Genomic DNA, 21732 nt, shown 5'->3' with positions numbered 1-21732 from the left:
GGGAGGCTGGTTTAGATGAGAGCAGCCTAGCTTTAGCTCCAAGCCTGCAGCGAGGCATTGCCGAAAAGAGAGAAAAGTTACAAAACCTCATTTCTATTTTCATTTGAGCCACCTAGTAGCAGTATGAACTGAACCTCAGAGATGCACTTTCTAGTCTGTAAACTGTAATAACATTATGTGCCCTGTCTTTCTCTCGGAGTTGTTGAGAGCACCCATTTACAAACTACGAAGCCTGTATGAACAGCAGCTCTATTTTCACGAGGATGATTACTGTTAAGTTTGTGGGAGGAGCAGGGCAGCAAGGAATGAAAGGCTGCTGTTCTACCATCTTGGGGAGACCCAACTAAGGCCCCTGGCACCCCACTGCAATGCCTGTGGCAGCCCTTAGCCAGAGGGAGTCCCCATCTCAACGAGGGTCCACACCGTTGCTCTGAACTCCAAGAGTCTGTCCCTGATGGGTACAGGACTCTCACTTCCTTCTTCCAAAGCTCTGTGAGAAGGCCAAAAGTGGGGACCATCAGTCAGTCGTCTCACCACAATGCCTCACACACAAGACGCGTCAGGTATTCTCCTCCAGCCAACTCGCTTTGTGTCACGCTCGGCCACCGAATAAAAGGAAGTCCCATCACCAGCGCACATCCCCCAACCTCTCTCCTTTACCTCAACTTCTTACTCCTTGGCATTTTCTCATCTGTGGCTTTTCTCATTCTTGATTCCTTTCCAGATCTCTTCTATTTTGCTATTGGGAGCCCTGATGTCATCATATATAAAGGAAAAAACCAACAAAGCGAATCATTCCCCAGCTTTACCCAGAGTGCTCGATCTCATTCTTGTCTATAAAACTTCGTTCTTCCTGGAGGCCCTGCTTCCTTCTCTGGGGAAACTAAGATCATAGTTGAGACCACACATTTTCCCCCACTTCTTATGCCAATGCGGCCAGTTAAGGGGAGAGGTTTAAGGTTGAGCGGGTTGGGGGTGAGGGCATTCCCCTCGATAAAAATCAAATAACCATGCAGACGGTTCCAGTACAAAACTATGGTTTTCAACAGGAATTTGGGCCTTCGGGGTCTCTTATCAATCCCTCTTGCTTATTGTAAGCCAGTCCTTGTTTCCATTTCTCTAAACACTATTCTAAAACAGATCACTCTCTTCAATACAACTATTATTCCTGCCTTGCTGCCTTCTCTCAGTGGACAAACTTGACTCCTATTTCACAGAAAAATACTAGGTCGCTCAACTCTGATCTGCAATTTCCTGCCCTACTCCTATAAAATTATATACATCTGTACCCACCTCGCTGCATTCCTCCAATCTCAAAAACTGCTCTTGACTTTGTTCTTTTGTCTCCAAGTGGTTACTTATGAATCCCATCTTATTCTTCTCTCTTTGACCTCCTCCTTCTACTGCCATGAATTCCTTGGGTCATAAAAGCATTTACATATATTCCAATCTTCCCCCCACAAAAGCACCGCCATCACCAGTACCACACCTTCTCGTGCCGTGTGCTTCTCCCGCTAGTCTCCAGCCCCGTAGCTACATCATCTGTGTCTCCTGTATAACGACCCACTGACTCGTCCACCAGGACCTGGCTTTGTCCAGCTTGGCTACAGTCAGAAGTGACTTCTCATCTATGCCTCTTTCCAGCCTGGTTTTCACATTTCACACAAGTTTCAAGCCTACTTGAAACTACTTATTTGGTTACTGAGACAACTCCTTTTTGGTTTTCCTGTAACTTCTTTTATCTTTCTTTTCCATTTCTTTTATGGGCTCCTTCTTCTCTGACTGTGTTTTAAACGTCAGGGTGCTACTCTTAAGAGTTTCATACTCTGAACCTCTTCCCATTCTGCTCCGGGAGCTCATCCACTAATAATTCCAACTGTCACCTTTGGGACAATACTTGTCCCAACTCTTTACCTGTAGCTTAAATCTCCTCTTGTTTTTGACTCGTGCTCTTTTTTTGCTCCTTTCTGGTGGTACCAACACACAGCAAGTCAGCCAACTTAGAAATCTAAGAGTCTTCCTTCACTTCACCCTTTCTCCCCACAGTTACTCAGTATTTTCTTTTTATCTCAATACTTTCTTTTTTAACCCCCACATATTTTTTAATTAATTATTTTTTTATAAACATATATTTTTATCCCCAGGGGTACAGGTCTGTGAATCACCAGGTTTACACACTTCACAGCACATACCCTCCCCAATGTCCATAACCCCATCCCCCTTCTCCCAACCCCCCCACCCCAGCAACCCTCAGTTTGTTTCGTGAGATTAAGAGTCACTTATGGTTTGTCTCCCTCCCAATCCCATCTTGTTTCATTCATTCTTCTCCTACCCCCTTAAGCCCCCATGTTGCATCTCCACTTCCTCCTATCAGGGAGATCATATGATAGTTGTCTTTCTCTGATTGACTTACTTCGCTAAGCATAATACACTCTAGTTCCATCCACGTCGTCGCAAATGGCAAGATTTCATTTCTTTTGATGGCTGCATAGTATTCCATTGTGTATATATACCACATCTTCTTTATCCATTCATCTGTTGATGGACATCTAGGTTCTTTCCACAGTTTGGCTATTGTGGACATTGCTGCTATAAACATTCGGGTGCACGTGCCCCTTAGGATCACTATGTTTGTATCTTTAGGGTAAATACCCAGTAGTGCAATTGCTGGGTCATAAGGCAGTTCTATTTTCAACATTTTGAGGAACCTCCATGCTGTTTTCCAGAGAACCCCCACATATTTCTTGAATGTATTTTCTTCTGCTGCTCCCCATCCCCACAGTTACTTCAGGCCCTTGTCATCCTCGCGGGCACAACTGCAGTGGTCCCCTGACTAACTGGTCTTCCCGCTTCCTGTTTTAATACCCTCTAAGTCCACTCTCCCCACAGTCAACTGAGCAATCTAAAACACAAATGTGATCAGACTGCTGTACCTTTCTTGTCCTGACAAAAACACCAAGCAGTCCGAATACAACCTATGCCTTCACTTGGCACACAAGGACCTCCGGGACTCAAACTTGGCAAATCTCTCTGGTCGCAGCAATCGGTCCTTCCTATGTCCGGCTTTGTGCTGCAGCCACCCTTGAGCGCTCCTGAGTCCTCACGCAAATCACGCTGCTTCCTGCTCTCCTCCTGTCTGCACTCTTGTCCCTTCTGCCTGGAACACCTCACTCTGGTTCTCTCTGCCTGGCTAGCTGTTACTCAAGACTCAGCTCACTTGTCTCACTGAGGAAGTCTTCCTTGATACAGAAGGATTAGCTGTCTCTTCTCAGAGTTCCTGCGAGACCTGGGACATACTCTTGCCATCATAATTCTCCACTGCTTCAAAACTGCTTGTTTATGCGACTACTATGTGACTACTTTTGTAGTCGCATATGTTTATGTGACTACTCCGGCAACAAAGCTTGGTGGCCTAACCCAACAGGCACTTGTTTTGCTCAGGAATCTGCAATCTGGGCAGGGCTCAGCGAGCGTGGCTGGTCTCTGCTCCACAGAGTGTCAGCTGGTGCAGCTCTCCCGGGGCTGGAACATCTACTTCCAAGATGACTCACTCCCTATGCGGACCAGCAGGAGCTGGCTGTTAGTTCCTCTCCGCCTGCGTCTTTCCACAGAGCAGTTTAGGTTCTCCACGGCACGGTAGATGAGTTCCAAGTGCGAGTGTCCCAAGACACAGGAAGTGGAAGCTGCGAGTTTCTTAAGGCCTGGGCCCAGAAACTGGCAGTTTCTAAGTAGAAATGGAATAGACTTCTATCATAGTCTCCTGTTAGGCAAGCACAGAGCCAAGAAATCAAGGGGAGAGGGTATAGCTCCATCAAATGATGGCAGTGTCAAAGAATTTTGGGAGCCATGTTTTAAAGTCATCACCTTCCTCTACTAGACTATGTGAGCTCTTCTAGGACAGACATGGCATGTATGTGCTGAGTGACTGGGTTCATTCCCGGGCCAAACTGTCTACACAGAACTTCACAGTCTCCATCAGTCACTTGTACCATGGAGGTCCTATTCTGGACAAGTCAGCCACATCGATGAGCAAAAGAATTAAGGCGCAAAGAAAATTAGCGTAAAAGTCACACAGCATTAGAAATGGGAGGGTTTGGGGGCACTTGGGTGGCTCAGTCAGTTAAGCATCCGACTCTTGATAGAGTCTGGCTCAGATCATGATCTCAGGGTCCTGTGACTGAGCCCATGGTGGGCTCTGCACTCAGCATGCAGCTCGCTTGTCCCTCTCCCTCCACCCCCGCCGCAACCCCCCCATCCTCAAATACATAAAATAAAATCTTCCAAAAAAGGGAGGATTTTTATGAGCTAATCATATTAACTATGAGCTATCATAGTAGCCACGAGCTAATCATATTACAGTCCTTCATTTTGCCAAACAGAACACACACACACACACACACACACACACACACACACACACACACACACTGGGGCACATAGATAAAAAATACAGCAAAGAATCTATGTGGGTCAGTTACACAAAAAATAGCAATGACTCAGAATTTGTTATATATGGGAAATACATTCTATTTACTTACTTACTTGGCTTTTTTTTTTAAAAGCAAGTCAGAGCTATTTAAACCAAAGAATCTGGAGGGGCGCCTGGGTGGCTCAGTGGGTTCAAGCCTCTGCCTTCAGCAGCTCAGGACATGATCTCAGGGTCCTGGGATTGAGCCCCACATCGGAGCTCTCTGCTCAGGAGGGAGTCTGCTTCCTCCTCTCTCTGGCTGCCTCTCTGCCTAATTGTGATCTGTATTAAATAAATAAAATCTTTAAAAAAAAAAAAAGTGTAAACCAAAGAATCTGAATGATGAGTATTGTTGATTTCTTCTTTCAAAGGGGACACCATTTGCTTTTGCAAATTGGGTCCCACTCACAGCAATAGTTGTAATTTAATTATTTGATGACGCAGATGTCTTGGTAAAATGTCTTGTGGCACACTGATGACTCAAATACCAGGCACTGACATGCATCTAGCCATTAAACAGAATATGAAAACATAAGACTTTAGTTATTAGACTTCCTTAAACATGACTGAATCATGAATGTGAACAGAAGTATCGGAGTTTGATTTATTAAATGTAAATATGAAAGTCAAAGGAATGAAATAATTTGACATCAGTAAGGATCAGACTGTAAGCCTAATTCCAAAAGGTAAATCTTGACTAAAGAAGAAAGGAATAATAAATTAGCTTGATTTCAGAGAGATACCTAATTATAGCTTTAGAAGCACACACTTAAACAGACCTGAAAATACTTAATCTCCTTTAAGCTTTCTGAGAACCTTCCAAAACACAAGATAATCTAAAAATAAACAAATAAATAATTGGTGGGATCTGTCAATTAAGTGAATACATCGTAGCATTTTACCAAGAAAGTAAAATCAGTTTTCCCCAAAAGAATGAATTTTTTCCCTCAAGATTCTTCTTGTGTGGTGGAACATTTAGGAAATGTAATTTCCTACCTGCAATAATGACCTTGTAAATAAGACTGCCTATATGACCTCATTTCAAGCAATCTGGAGGAAGGGCACAATATTAATGTAGCGATTCCATAATAAAGAGAAGTTAGATGGGATGCTGCTTTTATAAGACAAACCATGAGGTGTATTTATAATGTGATCTGTACTGCCTACCAATGTTTATGCAGCTACTACTTCTTCCCCAGCATAACATTTGAGACACTGAAAATCTACAACAGATCAGAGATAAAGTACAAAGTAAAACAAATGAACAAAAATCTCTTAAACTCAGTATGTTAAAAAGCCAGACTCCGTGTCCTAACCCAAGCCTGCTTCTCCTTCTGGGGTCTTTGTCTTGTAGTAAAGGTATAGTGTAGTATTCTGTAAAGGGGGAAAAAACCCAAAAACAAAAACAAAAAAGTTTAGTCTACAGGTCAAAGTTCAAATCTCAGCTCTGACACTTTACCCCTGTCAGATCTTGAGCAACTGATTTATTGTTGCTTAAAAAGCCAGTTTCTTTATCTAAAAAACAGGGTTAATAATTTTCAGATAGTGGTAAAGGTGAAATCAGCTATTTAATGAAAATAACTATGACACTATCTACTATATAACAGGCTCTCAAGAAATGGTTCTATTATTACTTGAATTTGTTAATGAGCTCTTTTGTCCAACCTAAGTTGAAAATTTGAAAATATCACTGTCCCCAGCACTTCTTTGAGCTCCATATCTACTCAGAAACTAAATGCTACTTGTTCTACTAAGCAAACTATTATTCCTTCCATTGTGTAAAAGACTGAATTTTCTTCTCTTTGCAGTAGTGAAAAAAAAAATCACGTCTTCCTACTAAAGCCCATAAAAGAATTTCCCACTGTGTCAAGCATCTCAGAAAAACCATTTCAAAAAAAATCTTTTGAAAAGATGTATGTATTTCTTAAATTCATTTCTGGGCATTTATGTTATTATGTTACTATTGAGAATAAGATTATTTCCTTGTCTATTTTGTCCTCCTTGCCATCATTATACTTTCTAAACATATGGCTGGTATATAAGACAGCTACTGACATTTATCTATTTTGTCCTAGAGCGGACTACCTTACTCCACTGTCAATTATTTAAACTTTTAAATTACGGAAATAAAACATTTTTATTATTAAAACTTTGAATATACATATAAATAAAAATTTAAATCATTGGTAGTCTCACCACCAAAGGTAACCATTTTTTCTTTTTTAAGATTTTTATTCATTTGGCAGAGAGAGAGAGAGATCACAAATAGGCAGAGAGAGAGGAGGAAGCAGGCTCTCCACCGAGCGGAGAGCCCGATGTGGGACTCGATCCCAGGACCCTGAGATCATGACCTGAGCCAAAGGCAGAGGCTTATTAACCCACTGAGCCACCCAGACGCCCCTAAAGGTTAACCACTTTTAATAGCTATGTATATATCCTTTCAGATTTTTTTCCATATGGAAGTATCAGATTTATTATATTTTATAAAAATAAGATATTGTACATACTGTTTTATTGTAATAGATACATAACTAGTATACACAAGCTAATAGTAATGTTATTATCAACACTTACCAGCTGTCGACATAAATCTTATTTAAAGATCAGGATTCAGACTGATTTAAAACATAGAAACTACTAAGTGTGTGGAAGAGATATGACAAAATAAATGAAAATCAGGAGAAATTATAGCTATAATTGCAGACAAACCTGAATTTATGAGAACAAAAGTTTAAAAAAAAAAGTAAAAGTGGGTTATTTTTCATTAAGTGTTCACACTCGATGAGGAAATAATACAGGTTTCGTGCTATAAACATTTCCACATTTTAAGTTAAACTAAACTTAAAAATAGAAGGATAACTAGAAAATCAATGGTATTTTGAGATGCTAATAACATCCCAGTCCTTTTTAGGATAATTAAAATAAGTGGGCTAGGCCAATCTGGGAGGTTATAGAAAGATGTGCTGTTTTTGAAAACTATCTTGTAAACATATTCACATTCCCATACCAGTATATGCACAGGTGTAAAATAGTGTTTCTCAAAGTTTTTAAAGTCCATGTCACCTTTAAATAAAAATTTTTTTTAAATCCCATACTTAAAGTATTAAAACAATGGCAGATTTGGCGGGGGGAAATTTGCTTCAAAGAGTCTCCTCGCTTAGAATCTTCTGCCTCCTGGCCTCAGCGGTGTGGGAAAGAGAACGGAATGCGGGTCAAGCTGATGAGCTTTGCTTTCGGGATCACAAATGGAGAAAAACCAGCCTTGCAAACACTTTTTGATGAAAACTGAGTGACATCTGAAGTCCACTCGTTTGTTTTGGGGTAAACAGGGAAATCTTTTACTCAAAAATTCTTCAGGGTGATTTTTTGGGGAAGTTATTTTGGCAACAGAATGAAACTTGAATTCTGAACCCTCCCCGAAACATATTCTGGCAAAGACTGGATGCAGGTGAGAAAAGCACCCCTCACAGGCTCCAGGGGATCTGCAGCTGCGAGGAGGGAAGCTATCACCCAAATTTATTCTTTGGACCGATTAAGTTAAATTTCTCCCTTCCCTAAATTCATCTTCAGAAACCTGTCTTTTGAGAACTTTAGTAAGTCAGAAAATCAAGAGACATGTTTGGTCCAGCCTAAGGATTGAGAAAACGGATTCTGGCACCAGATGAATTTGAATCCCGGCTCTGGCAGTTATTAGCTGGTTGCCCTAGGGCAAGCTAGAGACCTTTCTGTGCCTGTGAGCCCTACCTGTAAAGTCTGCAAAGGACTACCCGTCACTACCTCAGATGCCTGTTTGCAGTACTACACGTAAAGCCTCAGCACGCTATCTAGCATGCAGGAAGCAATCCAGAATGCTGGCAGAGCTGGATTTATGTACCAAGTAATGACGCTGGGCTTACTCCTGGATATTTCAGTTCTTCCCAGATGAAACCCTCAAATAAATCTTGTCAACATGCTAGGCTTTGTTGAATGTTTGCAAGTCTGAAGTAGCTGTTTTTGTCCTCACTGTCTTGGAGGTGAAGCAACATCATCCTTCAGGTCATAAATCTTTCCAAGCACTTTTACTTCTGACATGACTGAAAAGCTCTGACAGAACATAATGTAGTACAAGTAGTCACTGTTGATTTCTTCCCATAGTTTGGTTTCAATTTCTAACATTTAAACTCCTCAGTTCATCTGGAATGTATTTTAATATAAAGTTGAAGCTTGGGATTTAAAATAGTGTTAGAAAACATTAGCCAATGGTTCCAAATTTTTTCTGGAATAAGCCATCTTTTCCCCCACTGATTTGAAATCTGTCACACCTCAAAATCATATATGTGATTATAATCGTTACCTATTTATTGTTGTTCTCCCACCCAAATAAGTTTTACAAAGAAAGGGAGTTGGTTACTTGGGTTCACTGCTGGATCACCAGAGTACTGCTTGGCTCACAGGAAGGAAAAGGCTTTCCTCTTAAGATCCCTCAACGTGATTACCATATTACTGATTTTCTAATGATAAGCAAATGCTACATTATGGAAAAAAGTCTCAAATGTTCATATTTTCCATTTCTTTCAATAGGCTCTTATACTTCATTTGCTAATATTTGATTGAAGGTTTCATACATTTTAGTTTTAAGTGACAGTGTTCTTAACTTTGAAGAAAAAGAAAAAAAAACACAATTTGGTCATAGCCATTTTAGTTTTATAAAATAAACAAGACCATTTTCCATATTTTTGCATGCTTTGAAGTAGATTAAAAAGCACAGGAAATACCTGCTCCTTTAAGATCTGACAGAATTTACTGATAAATATGTCTAGGATTTGTACTTTGGGGGAGGCCTTTCTTTTAATCCTATTTTTGTCAATTTTAATTATCCAAAATTTTATAAATTTATTTTTGGTCATTCATTTTGTAGGTTGAATTTATTGTCATGGGTTAAAAATATTTCTTTTCAAATATATTTTTTAAAAATTCCCTCTGCATCTATGGTTATATGCCTTTTTTTTTTTTTTTTAGTAACTCTGGATCAAATTATTATGATTGGATTTTTTTAAAAAATCAATTTGAATACATGTCTTCTACCAGAATTGGGTTGTTATTGTGTGGTAGTGAATATGTTTGGTTTTAATTTAAACTATACTCTGCTTTTTATGCTTCTACATTGTTTTTTCCTTAACCACCATCTCCTTAGCCATATTAAGATGTTCTCTTCTGACTCATGGCCAATTAAGAAATTTTTCATCTCATTTCAACACGAGTGCTGCTTAACTTAAAATGTCTTCATCCTCTTTCTTTACAGAAGCCAACCCTCCTTGTGCTCTTTCGTCTTCCTGCTGCCTGCCAAACTGTTGAAGCATTTTATGATTGTGGGTCCCCATTATCACTGGTCTGTTATATTAGTTTTATGAGGACTCATCTACTGTTCGGATTATGGCTTACTACTATAATAACAACTGTTATTCATAAGTAATTCCATACAACTTAAGATACCCTATTTTGATTTCCTCCCCTATTGGTTTCTTTATTCTCATTACTTGCTTGGTTCTAGATCGCTCTGCATTTTTGTTTTTCAGCACAAGTACATGAATGGGATGTGCCACAAGCCATTTCATGTCAGAGATGATCTTTTTGCTGCCCTTTCAAGAAATGATACCTCCGCCGACTGTAAAACATGAACCACGGCACACTCCCTCCAATGTGTAAGCCGCCGCTCCGCCGCTTTCCACACACGATGTTAGTAGGCGACTGGGTATAAATCAATTCTCCTTTGGTGGTCATCTCCCTCACTCCCCCCTTTTCCACCCCCACACATCTGGATTTTTATCGTTTACTCATTTTTTTTAAAATATTTTATTTGTTTATTTGACAGCTAGAGAGAGAGCACAAGTAAGCAGAGTGGCAGGGAGATGGGGAGAGAGAGAAGCAGGCTCTCTGCTGAGAGCCTGATGCGGGGCTCGATCCCAGGACCCTGGAATCATGACCCGAGCCGAAGACAGCCGCTTAACCAACTGAGCCACCCGGGCGCCCCCGTTTACTCATTTTTTAAGTACAACAATTATGTGAGAATATATTCAAAAGAGAATTTTTCATCACTTTTTGTTAATGACCGCTTTATTGAGATAGAATTCATGTGGCATAAAATTGATCTCCATTATTCTCTGCTAGCACCTCTGAGCCCTTTGCTGTGAAGTTCATGATTCCCTTTAGCCAAAGCGTTGGTGAACGTATGAGGCGGAGTATGTCAGCTCAGGCTACCATCTTGAACCAGAAGCCTACCCAGTACATCCTGAGGCCGGCCGCGGCTGCCACACTGCTACTCCTCCCTTGTGACCCTCGGGCTCCATCTTGGGACATCTTTTACTTTCTTTATACTCTTTGGCTTTCTCATCAGATTCCTCTTCTTTTTCTGTGGTTTTTCCAGGTCCCAACCTCAGCCCCTCCTCTCACTCAACATCCTCTTCCTGGCTCCAAGTATTATCTCTATGGGTGCTTCTTCAGCCCCTCCCCAAATACTGTTTCTGTACAAACTTTCTGCCATCAGCAACATCTGTCATTAAGCACAGTGATTCTTACCTACAGGGATAGCCTGAAATTTCTGGAGCGGCATTTACAGCCTGAAGAAGCACTTCCGCCCAGGACCTTTGTTCTGAGCCACAGCTGTTCCGTCTCTGGCAAACAGCACCATCATCCCCTGAGCCGTCCACTCCAGAAGCCTGGAAGTCATCGCCGCTGGACTTGAGGACAGAGATGGTGTCTTGTCTACTTCGCTATCATTCATCAGGATGTACTGGATAGGCTTTGGGTTCAAGATGGTAACCTGAGCTTATATAGGAAACGTCACAGGTTCCCCACTACTTAGCTAAAGGGAATCATGAATCTTCACATCGAAGGACTCAAGGGTGGCCAGCTAAAGAATGAAGAGCGCCTAACGCACAGCAGCACAACCAATCCCTACTGAAGGAATGAATGCAGTCAAATACTAAATTCTGCGGTTCCCGATTCATTTTCTTTCCACTCATCCTCTTTCATCCATACTCAGTAGTTTAGTTAAAACCACTGCTATTGTCTGCTTGGCTTACTGCCAAAGCCTGTCAGCCTCCAGTCCCGCTTCTCCCAACCCATTCTCTCCAGGCTACAGCACTTTTCCTCACAGATCAATCCTTATCCCCTCAACTTAAGACTCCTTAAAAATCAAAGCCCAAATTTCTCAACATGATACACAAATTGATGATGCCCTTGACTTTATACACAGCATTCCTTCTACTTGGGAGTAATAACTCAGGTATCACTATAAGGAAAATTTCTTGATGTCCCAAAGCTGAATTAAACACTCATTGGATGTGCTCCCCAAAGTATCCCATATTTCCCCTACTGCTGCATCCATGTTGTATGGTAATCCTGTTTATTTGTCTATCACCTCAACTTTAATCGAAATGTTGATGGGTGGGCCATGGTCCTTTTCACCTTATCTCAGTGCCCCGCACGGTTCCTGACACAGAGTAGGCATTTAATGGGTATCTGGTGAATGAATATATTTTCAAATCCCACAAGAGACCATGCAAGTAGAATTCCATCATGGGGGATGGAACTCTCCCATGGAATTCCATCATGGGAGAGGGATTCTGAATCCAGCTGAGAACCATAAACAGAAGTTAGGAGTGTGTGAATAATGTAGAACTGTATCCAACATTTTATGTGCATATACATTTGTTGAGGGGAATTTTGAGACTGTCTAAACAGGCAATCCTAAAAAGTTAAGAACCGCTTGGTTAGGAAGGACTATTCTAAAGTGTATTATAAGCTAACAAAAACAAAATGTAGATACACACACACAACACACACAGACACACAGGGATTGATCTAACACACTGAGCTCCAGGGTAACTTTTACTGAAAAGGGACAAGAGGCAGTCAGAAGGCTGCAGGAGGGTGGAAGAAAAACATGCCAGGAAAGAACAGAGAGAGAAGAACTTCTGTCTCTTCAGCCACTTGGCACAGGGTCCTTGTGCGGGCAGGGTGTGAAAGGGTGGCTTCCATACAAAGGGTCTATCAGGATCTGAGGACATCTGTCTCATTTTGACAGCTGGAAACTTCAGCTTGCCATTACGCTACTCAACTTCTGGCAAGTTCTGTTCTACAATCCGCCTGTCTTTTCAGTTCTGGCTAGTGAATCCCTAGCTAGGCTCTGACCTTCAACAGAAGGAAAGAGAAAAAGGAAACGGAAGGCAGTGGGCTGGGCTTATGACAAGGGAAGGCCGGGAAGAGGAGGTCAAACCCTCACCACTTCTCGGTGGCCCTTCTTCCCTGGTTCATTCTACTCCTTTATTCATAGTACAGTTTATGTACTGCCCTATGTGGAGGGATCCTGACAAGTTATCAGGCACTTCAGTAAAATAGTAAGATGTATGTCAGTTCTGAAAAATACAGGTAGTTTTGAAAGTTCTGGGTGTTGCTTTTTTTTTTTTTTTTTAAATAAATGCTGACCACGTGCATCCTCTCCTCAGGTAATTAAACATTTAATAAAAGATGGGAATATGATCTTTATTTTTTTTGTTACGCTCTCCTTTAGCATAGAACATACCAAACTGCCAGATTTGCTCTAGAAAATGCTCACTTTTATCTAAGATGCTGTACTAATCCACAAACGTAGGACAGGTACATCAGAGTGGTGATAGGCTTGATTACTTTGTGTTTCAACGCCACTGGGCCTAACTTCCATGACGGTGGAGTCCGAAAGGGGGCTACGGATCTCCTGTCTACGTTGTCTCTGGCTGTGAAACAAACCTTGCTTACAAGGGGATGGAAACTGGACCCTGTCCTCATTAGCATCATCTTTCACCCAGAGAAAATGAAAGCCCATCTGGCAAATTGGGTCAAAAGGCCTGGTGAATTCGTTGACTACTCAATTAGCATCTAGGTAATCAGGAACGGTCCACAACTGCCTGTCTAGCAATTTAGCCCCGTATCATTTAACAACACACAAGAAGAGCTTGGTCATGATGTACATGGATAGAAGCCTCATGAATTTATTACACACACTAATAATCCAACAGTGTCTAATTCTGCTGCAGAACTCCAATTGTATAAATGGACAAAATCGCAAATGTTAAAAGAAAAATACATTTTAAAAACCAAGTTTGTAAAATCTTCTTTTTAAGATTCTATATTAATCTATCTGGAATTTTTGTGGGATTTTAATCTACTCATAAAAATATATTATTTCAAATAGCACTGACCACTGAAGATTGCTCTGGGTAAATTCCTGATATATTTATGGTAAAATTTAGAGGTCACTTATGCTGGCTGGAAGCTGGAGTGGAAGGGAAGAACAGGAGAAAGGGGGAAAACTCAATTGAGTAAAGTTCCCCCTACCTGACAGTTGTCATATTTGAGGCAACATTCACTTAGAATTCCTGCATTCCCTTAAGAGTTGTAATGGGTTGTGCCCTGTTATCTACTCTGATACCCTTCTTAGCAAGAAACTGCCATTAATCATTTATTGAAATCTGGTCTAAGTTCTGTTGTATTCATAGATGAGCTGAACATGTCACATGTGTGGTATATGAAACCCTTCCAAATGCTACTGGGGCTGTTTTGAGGAGAGAGAGAAAGATGAGAATGGAAGAAAAAAATTCTATAACCTCGTTCATTGCCTGCTCTACTTGCATCCTTATCCTTAATCTTGTCGACCTCATTGTGTCCTCCATCTTCTTTAGGTTTTGCTGCTGCAAGAGAGACCAGATTAGGAAGTGACTTGAGAATGATGCCGGATCAATGTGGACAATGAGATGAGAGCCAGAGTGAAGCCAGAAGAGGCTGAGAAGCCAGACTTGGAAATGAGTTGTCAGAGATCCTCATGATGTGGCACTGACAATATATATTCCATCCCTCTGGACAGGTGTGAAATTTGCTAAACCAAACAAGTAATACTCACCCAGAAGAAAAGGGTCTACTCTCACTGACATACTATGATTGGTACTCTCTAGCTGAAATGTGCATGTTATGAAGATGCTCCTAAGGGATTATCTGGGCAGAATCATTCTGGTGACGTGTGGAATGGAAAGGCCACATGAAGCATGACATCACGGATGGGCATCACCTCGTAAATCCAGCAGTCCGCTCCAACAGATACCCTCAAGGTAGCATTTACCTTGATGGACCTCACAGACTCTCATACCCGATCTCTTTGACTGGACCCAGGAATGCAGACTCATGCTAACAAAATTCACAAGACACTGATGTATTAAAAAAAAAAAAAAAGAAGAAGAAGAAGGCGACTTTATTATTTACAGTGAACAGCAGAAGAATCAGGCTACTGAATGCCCATCAGCCTGACAAGTACGTCATCTCCTTGGGAAGGCAAATTACTGGAGGGAAGCTTGGTGAGCATGGAAGCAGAGCAAGTGGAGTTATAATTACACAGGATCCCAGCACAAAATGCAAGAGGTTCTGCAGCTCTTCCACAACAGGGTTTGCCACCTGCCAGGCAGGCTGGATGCATGCCTCAACCTGGCAGGTGTTAGCGGCCAGACCATGCTTTGTTGGGTATCACAACACTCAAATTGATTGCTTTTCTTTTTCTCTGTTTTAGAGACAGAGGAAATGCTCTTCTGATGGAGATTTTGTATGTTTGCGTGTTTTTAAGATGCCAGTACCCTTAATTATAGTCAAATCTCACTGTCCAAGGAGTCTTTATGTTTCTTAGGTTCATGTTGACTCTCTTGGATTTAATCTAGTTGATGTTCATTTCCTACTTCAATTTTCAGAGAGTACTTTCATTTTCCTGCGTTCTGAGATCAAAAGGGGCACAGCATGGTGGACTCCACCTCTGCCTACAGGTTCCACAAAGTGTCAGTTAAATTCAAATCAACCTGTATTTGCTGTGCCAACTTTATGCCCACTGCTGTGCCAGGTACAAAATAACATTCAAAAGAGCCTCTAAGGAAATGTTATATTTCCTGGAGGCCTAGAGACTTTTACTCTCTTTAAGGTACAAGAAATAGAAATGTAAGCCCAACACTGTCTTGTTTCCTTTAGGAGCTCCGGCCTAGTGAGGGAACAAGATATATGTTTTAAGGAAAAAAAAAAAAAAAAAAGGTACTGTGCCAAGTGGTATGGAACATGGCAGCAGGAGTACCTTTTATACTTATGGGCAGAGACAGAAGTCACATCTTTCAGTAAGTCTGATTTAAAAAAAAAAAAAAACAACTAAATAATAATGATGATTACTTAAAAAAAAATTAACAGTGAAGCACGAAATATAGGATCCTTCCTTTCTATTTCCCCATCCCTGTTCTACCTTTCAAGGCTGCCCTCAGTAGTTTGGTGAATACTCTTCCAGATCTTTTTTCTATGTACAAGAAACACACACACACTCACACACACACACACACACACACCTGCAGCCCCAAACACACATACTTATATATGTACACAAACATCAATTTATGTATTCTATAACATGAAGAATTTATATATCATGGATCCCAGTTATGTAATACACACACATGCACACATCCATTTATGTAATAGACACACATGGGAGATTTCTATATATATTGTTCTATACTTGTTCTTCTACATTTAATTCTTTGTTGTCAATTATGACATGTATATAGAAAACTACACAAAATAAATATGCTGTTTAGAAACTAAATTTCCCTGGAGAGCTGTCCCCAGGTCAATAAATAGAAAATTCTGAGTACTTCAGAAACTCCCTGCATCCACCGCCCCCAACCAATCATCAAGCTGTATTTTATGTTCATCATTTCTTTAGCTTTCTGTAGAGATTTACTACCCATAAGGCAGGCAGAACTCAAATTCGCCTACATTGGCAAATGCCCTTTGGGCTACAGCAGCTTGGTTCTTCAAACTTCCTGTGGACTCTTGCTGTTCCTTAGGTTTCCTTTGATTTTCTGCCCCTTGCTGCTCTGAGGATGTTTTCTTATACATATTCGAGAGTTTGGATGGTTTTCAGCAAGAGGATTGCTCAAATAACCCAATGGGCCGTATTTCCAGTAACAGAAGTCTGTGTCACTTCTCAGTTCCTACCTATTGTATCCTAGCTCCTTAGGGGTTATGAGAAGCGAACATCCCTAATTTTCCATGGCACAAACAGTGAGATATGCAATAAATGCACGAGGAGTGAAGAGTGAAGGAACGGACATGAGAAAGAATATATGGTTACTCCTGCTCTTGAGGGCTTGATGGTTTCTTTCTTTGAAGGAAGGTAAGAATGCAGATGTGTAAAATGATTTGACATGAAATAATATGAGGCAATAAAGCAATATGCTTAAATGAAATCACTTCCACTCACCAAACATGGAAAGATTTCCAAGATATATTGTCAAGTGGAAAAAAGAAAGCCGTGACGGTGTCTCTGTAGAAAGCAGATGTACCTATATCTATTTTCCACATGTGTAAACAGGTGTGTGGATATGTGCCCACACACATTCTTGTTTATACACAGAAATATGACCGTAAAGACATGTCACAGTGGTTCCTTCTATGAACTGGGATTGGGAAACCAGGAGTTATCTTTTCACTTTTAGATTTCCTACATATTATTTTTACGTGAGGCAATGTATTACTTTTATAGTTAAGGGAGAAGATTTTAAATTACATTCAAGGGCAAACATATCTGACAAAGGAAATGAAGAAGAAAAAGAGATAAGAAGACAAATTATTGGAGAAGTCTTCTTCAAAAAGGTGGACTTGAAATGGGCCCTGTAGGGACTGTAGAGTTCACACCGAGAGGACAGGGATGGGGGAAAGCGGGGGACATGGACAAGAGCTGTGTCTGAACAGATGTTAGGCTAAGAGATGAGAATGGTAGCTGAGTAGGACCATAAGGAAGCTCCCCTAGCTAAAATTAACTCCAGTTTACACTGAGAGATATGATTACATGGATACAGCAGGGCCACAGTGCAAAATGTGGAATGTCATCAATATTAAGACTTTATCATTGGTCTGATGGGAAACAGAAGTCATCACAGGTTACTTACAAGGTAGTAATACAAGATAATACTAACCTCAGGGAGTACTTTGTGCAGAATGAAATTGAACTTGAAAAAACCCTAGTAATTTGTAAAGTGTTGGATCAGCAATTATTATTATTTTTTGTTGTTGTTGTTTTTTCTTACTAGGCAAGAGTTACATTTTATAGAGATTATCATGGTATTTTTTTTTAAAGATTTTATTTATTTATTTGACAGAGAGAGAGCACAAGTAGGCAGAAAGGCAGGCAGAGAGGGAGAAGCGGTACGGGGGGAAGCGGGCTCCCTGCCAAGCAGAGAGCCCGATGTGGGACTCAATCCCAGGACCCTGAGACCATGACCCAAGCCGAAGGCAGAGGCTCAACCCACTGAGCAACCCAGGTGCCCTATCATGGTATTTTGATACAGAATGCACTTCAGGGACAGACAGACTCAGGGCAAGGAGATTCCTTAGCAATACAGGGCTCCTGTAAGAGCTCGCCCAGTTTTCACAACTTGAGACATGCAGATAACCGCTCTGCCTCTCAGGTCTGTTTTTAAGGGTTAAATGTACATAAAACGGCTTGGTCGCAAAGTATTAGTTCATTTCTTCTCAGCTGTTATTATAGTCCAGATGTATGCTCATAAAGATCAGAACTGATGCTCTGGTCACAGGAATGAAAAAGATAAAGCCAGAGGTGCCTGGGTAGCTCAGTCGATTCCGACTGGATTTTGGCTCAGATTATGATCCCAGGCTCCTGGGACGGAGCCCCACATTGGGCTCTGTTCTCAGTGGGTAGTCTGCTTGAGGGTTCTCTCTCCCTCTCCCTCTGTCCTCTCTAGAATAAATAAATAGATCCTTTAAAAAAGCAAAAAGCTAAAGATAAAGCCAGAGATTTTTCTAAATAAATAACCTATAAGGATCTATTTTGTAGATGAAGGGAATAAAAGAGGAAGAGATGATTTCTAGGATTCCAGCAAGGGAGACTGGTGGAATGATAATGTCCCTGACAAAGATCTACCCCGATCTGTGATCCACAACATCTTCGGAGTCAGAATACTCAGACCACGTGACTTTCACCTCCTCCAGCTGGCACTCCCAACCCACAACCCTCACCACTTGGGTTTGGGGTAACCTCCTTACGTTAGTACAAATATGTCCTGAAATCTTTTATATATATATATTTTTTAAGATTTTATTTACTTGACAGAGAGACAGAAAGCTAGAGAAGGAACACAAGCAGGGGGAGTGGGAGAAGGAGAAGCAGGCTCCTTACTCAGCAGAGAACATGAGGCTCTATCCCAGGACCCTGGGATCATGAACTAAGCTGAACTCAGACGCTTAAAGACTGAGCCACCCAGGTGCCCCATGTCTTGAAATAATTTAAAATAAAAGTGCACTTATATTTATTTTACTTTGGAAAAAAAATTCAAGGATATATTAAAAACTTCAAGACAATGGGGACATACAAAATCACAGATTACTCATTCATTGCAAAACTTAGCAGTACTATATTAAAAATGAAAATGAGCTCCACTTTTGACTTGAAGGAAAAAAACTTCCACATAATTCATACATAAAATATTTGGCAGAATTAAACATCTTTAAAGTTTAAAATTATTTGTGTTTAGATCATACGAAGTCCTGAATCACAGAATTATGAAACCAGAAAAGATAAATATCTTTTCTGGTTTCATAATTAATAATAATAATAATAATTAATAATAATAAATTAATAACAATGATTTTTATTTACTGTGTTTTAAAAATTCTTTTCTTCTAAGTTGACTATGACTTCTGAGGTCCATGTTATGTAGCCTTAAAGCAGAGTTTACTATAGCTTTAAGGTATTCCTGAAGTCTCAGTTGGATACACTTTGTTGCCTAGCTAAAGGTCAAAGGCTTGAGGACTATTACATGATACAAAACAAAAATTCAAAAAGCTTAAAGCTCATGCCTCAGATTCTCTATTTTCTGTAAGGTCACATCTCTGCAGAAGATGACAGAGTTGGCCATTGTGTAACTAAGCCTCCAGAACTAGTTACGACTCTGGAATGTGATCATGTTTTGCAATATACTTGGTCACCATCATATGAAAATCTTGGGAAATAATGTATCTTGTTTACCTGCTAGTTCCTGTCAGAGAATAACTCATTTAAAAGACTGTTAAAAGTTCTACATACTTTAGGGACTGCGTGGCTCAGTTGGTTAGGCATCCAACTCCTGGTTTTGGCTCAGGTCATGATCTGGGGTTCATGAGATTGAGCCTCTGCACTGGGCTGCAGGCTCAGCAGAGAGTCTGCCTGGGTATCTCTCTCCTTCATCCTCTGCCTCTCCCCACTGAACTCATTCTTTCTCTCTCCCCAAAATAAATAAAAAATTAAAAAGAAAACGTTCTAGATACATGAAAAGGTAAAAACAAAGAGGGGGAGGAGGAAGAGGAGGCGAAGAAAAGAAATCCACTATTCTTTCACAGTAAGATGGGAAAGGAAGGTAGGAGAGGACGCAGATGAAACAAAATTGGCTATAAACGGCCAACTGTTCGTTGAAGGTAGAACGCTTACACAGAAGTCCATCCATCTTCTCCTGAGCCTTCAGACTGAGCCTCCTGGAAACGTGCCACTATCACATGTGGATTATTTTGAGCCGAAGACAATGGAGGCCCAGAAGAGTTAGGAAGAGGTTTTTATCTCCTGCTTAACTGTCTCTAACAATTTAAATAGAGGGCCTGCTCCCAGAAGAGAACTATCACCAGAGGTAACTACAAAGAGTGTGAGCTAGGTGTGATAAGCTCGGGGGAGCTGACAGAGCCTACTTATTCAAAGTCCTGTCTGTGTCCCATGGTCTCTGCAAGGTATGCCAAACATTTCTTTACCAAACATCAGCGCTTCCCATCTCCCTGTGAACTGTCTTCCTCTCCTTTGAAGCCCGACTCCTGCCACCTTCTCTTCGGCTCAGGATGGCATATAAGCTGCAACTGCCTGTATCTGAGCCTCTCATGACTTTGTGGAGCTCCTGTACCTATGCAATTAAATTTGTTCTTCTCCTATTTAAACCTTTCAATCTCCTGCTAATATTATGTCAATCTAATTAACAGACCAACCAAAAGAACCTAGAAGGGTAGAGGAAAAAGATTTCCTCCCCATACCTACTTTGTGTATTGAATGTTTCATAGTAAGAAGTTTCAAAAAGGCATACATCCAATTTTTCAAGACTAATTTCTAACTCTACAGCTTTAAAAAAAAGCCTATCATAATATTAAGAACAACAAAGAATATGCCACCTTGAGAACACTGAGTTAAGATTTCTAGAGTTCCTGAGCCTTATCTGCCCAACAAGAAAAATGATGCTGCATGATAACCCTGACTGTGCTTCTAACACTTGTATAAAGCATTTTCACATACATTATCGCAACTGATCTTTAGAATAACACTGTGAGATCTGGTGGGTAACACTTGAATTTATGAAAAAGAAATAAAAGGCTCAGAAGAAATAAGTGATTTTCATTCATGCACTCATTCATCCGTTTCACATTTACCGAACACTTTGTATATGTCAGGCAGATTGGTCCTAGGTGTTAGGAATTTTAAGACAAAAAAATGTGAAAATGTGATTCTTTCTTTCGAGAGGTGCTCAGTCTAGTAGAAGGGACAGATTATTATAAACAGAATCATATGAAGATGTGATGCATGCTACAATGAAGTGTTTTTCAAAAAAAAAAAATTTTTTTTTTTTTTTTACCATGACCTGCACATAGAGATACGCTTTACCTTCCAACCCAGCATATAGAACATAAGTTTAAATGGACAAACGTTTGCATGGTGCATGTGGTATTTTCTAATCTACCCTGTTTTCTCTTACAATAAAATCCTGGTCACAATCTTTTACAATGATGTCACTGTTCACTAGCGGGTTGTGACCTACAGTGTGCAGAAGTGATAATCACAGTTCTGAGGTAACACAAAAGGAAACACAAACTCTGTTCCAGGCACTGAGAAAAAGCTTTCAAGTGCTTGCTCTGTGAGCGCCTAACAATTTTAAAGCGACAGAACTAGAACAAAGGTCTTGAGATGTTTGAGTCACTTTGTTTTTACAATCACTGCTGTTTTAGGCTAGCCAAATACAAAGCGGCTACTGACTTGTGAATCCAGATCACCTACAGAACAAGCTGTCTTCCTGAAGAGACATCAGCAATCATTCATTCACATTTACTCATTCCTCACTGTGGCACAGCACTTCCTGTAGATTGGCTCATGCTGCTACTACCTGTAAACCGACTACAAACATCCTGCAACCATACGGCTTCTT

General features: G+C 40.6%; 1 protein-coding gene across 5 annotated transcripts in view; it reads right to left on the bottom strand.

The window, feature by feature from the left end:
- NSMCE2 (NSE2 (MMS21) homolog, SMC5-SMC6 complex SUMO ligase) overlaps positions 1 to 21732 on the bottom strand; it is a 213731-nt gene that overhangs the window by 94078 nt on the left and 97921 nt on the right. For 3 of the 5 annotated variants that reach the window (XM_032315665.1, XM_032315668.1, XM_032315670.1), the window contains one exon: positions 14092 to 14175. The exons of 1 other annotated variant lie outside the window; for it this stretch is intronic. In XM_032315665.1, the coding sequence (XP_032171556.1) occupies positions 14092 to 14175 (84 nt within the window). The remainder of the gene's footprint in view (positions 1 to 14091; positions 14176 to 21732) is intronic. One more of the 5 variants, XM_032315666.1, reaches the window with a different exon arrangement.

Source organism: Mustela erminea, chromosome 16, assembly GCF_009829155.1.
Source record: "Mustela erminea isolate mMusErm1 chromosome 16, mMusErm1.Pri, whole genome shotgun sequence".
Lineage (NCBI taxonomy): Eukaryota > Metazoa > Chordata > Mammalia > Carnivora > Mustelidae > Mustela > Mustela erminea.
Note: the sequence above shows the minus strand (reverse complement) of the source record. Positions and strands in the feature narration are given on the sequence as shown.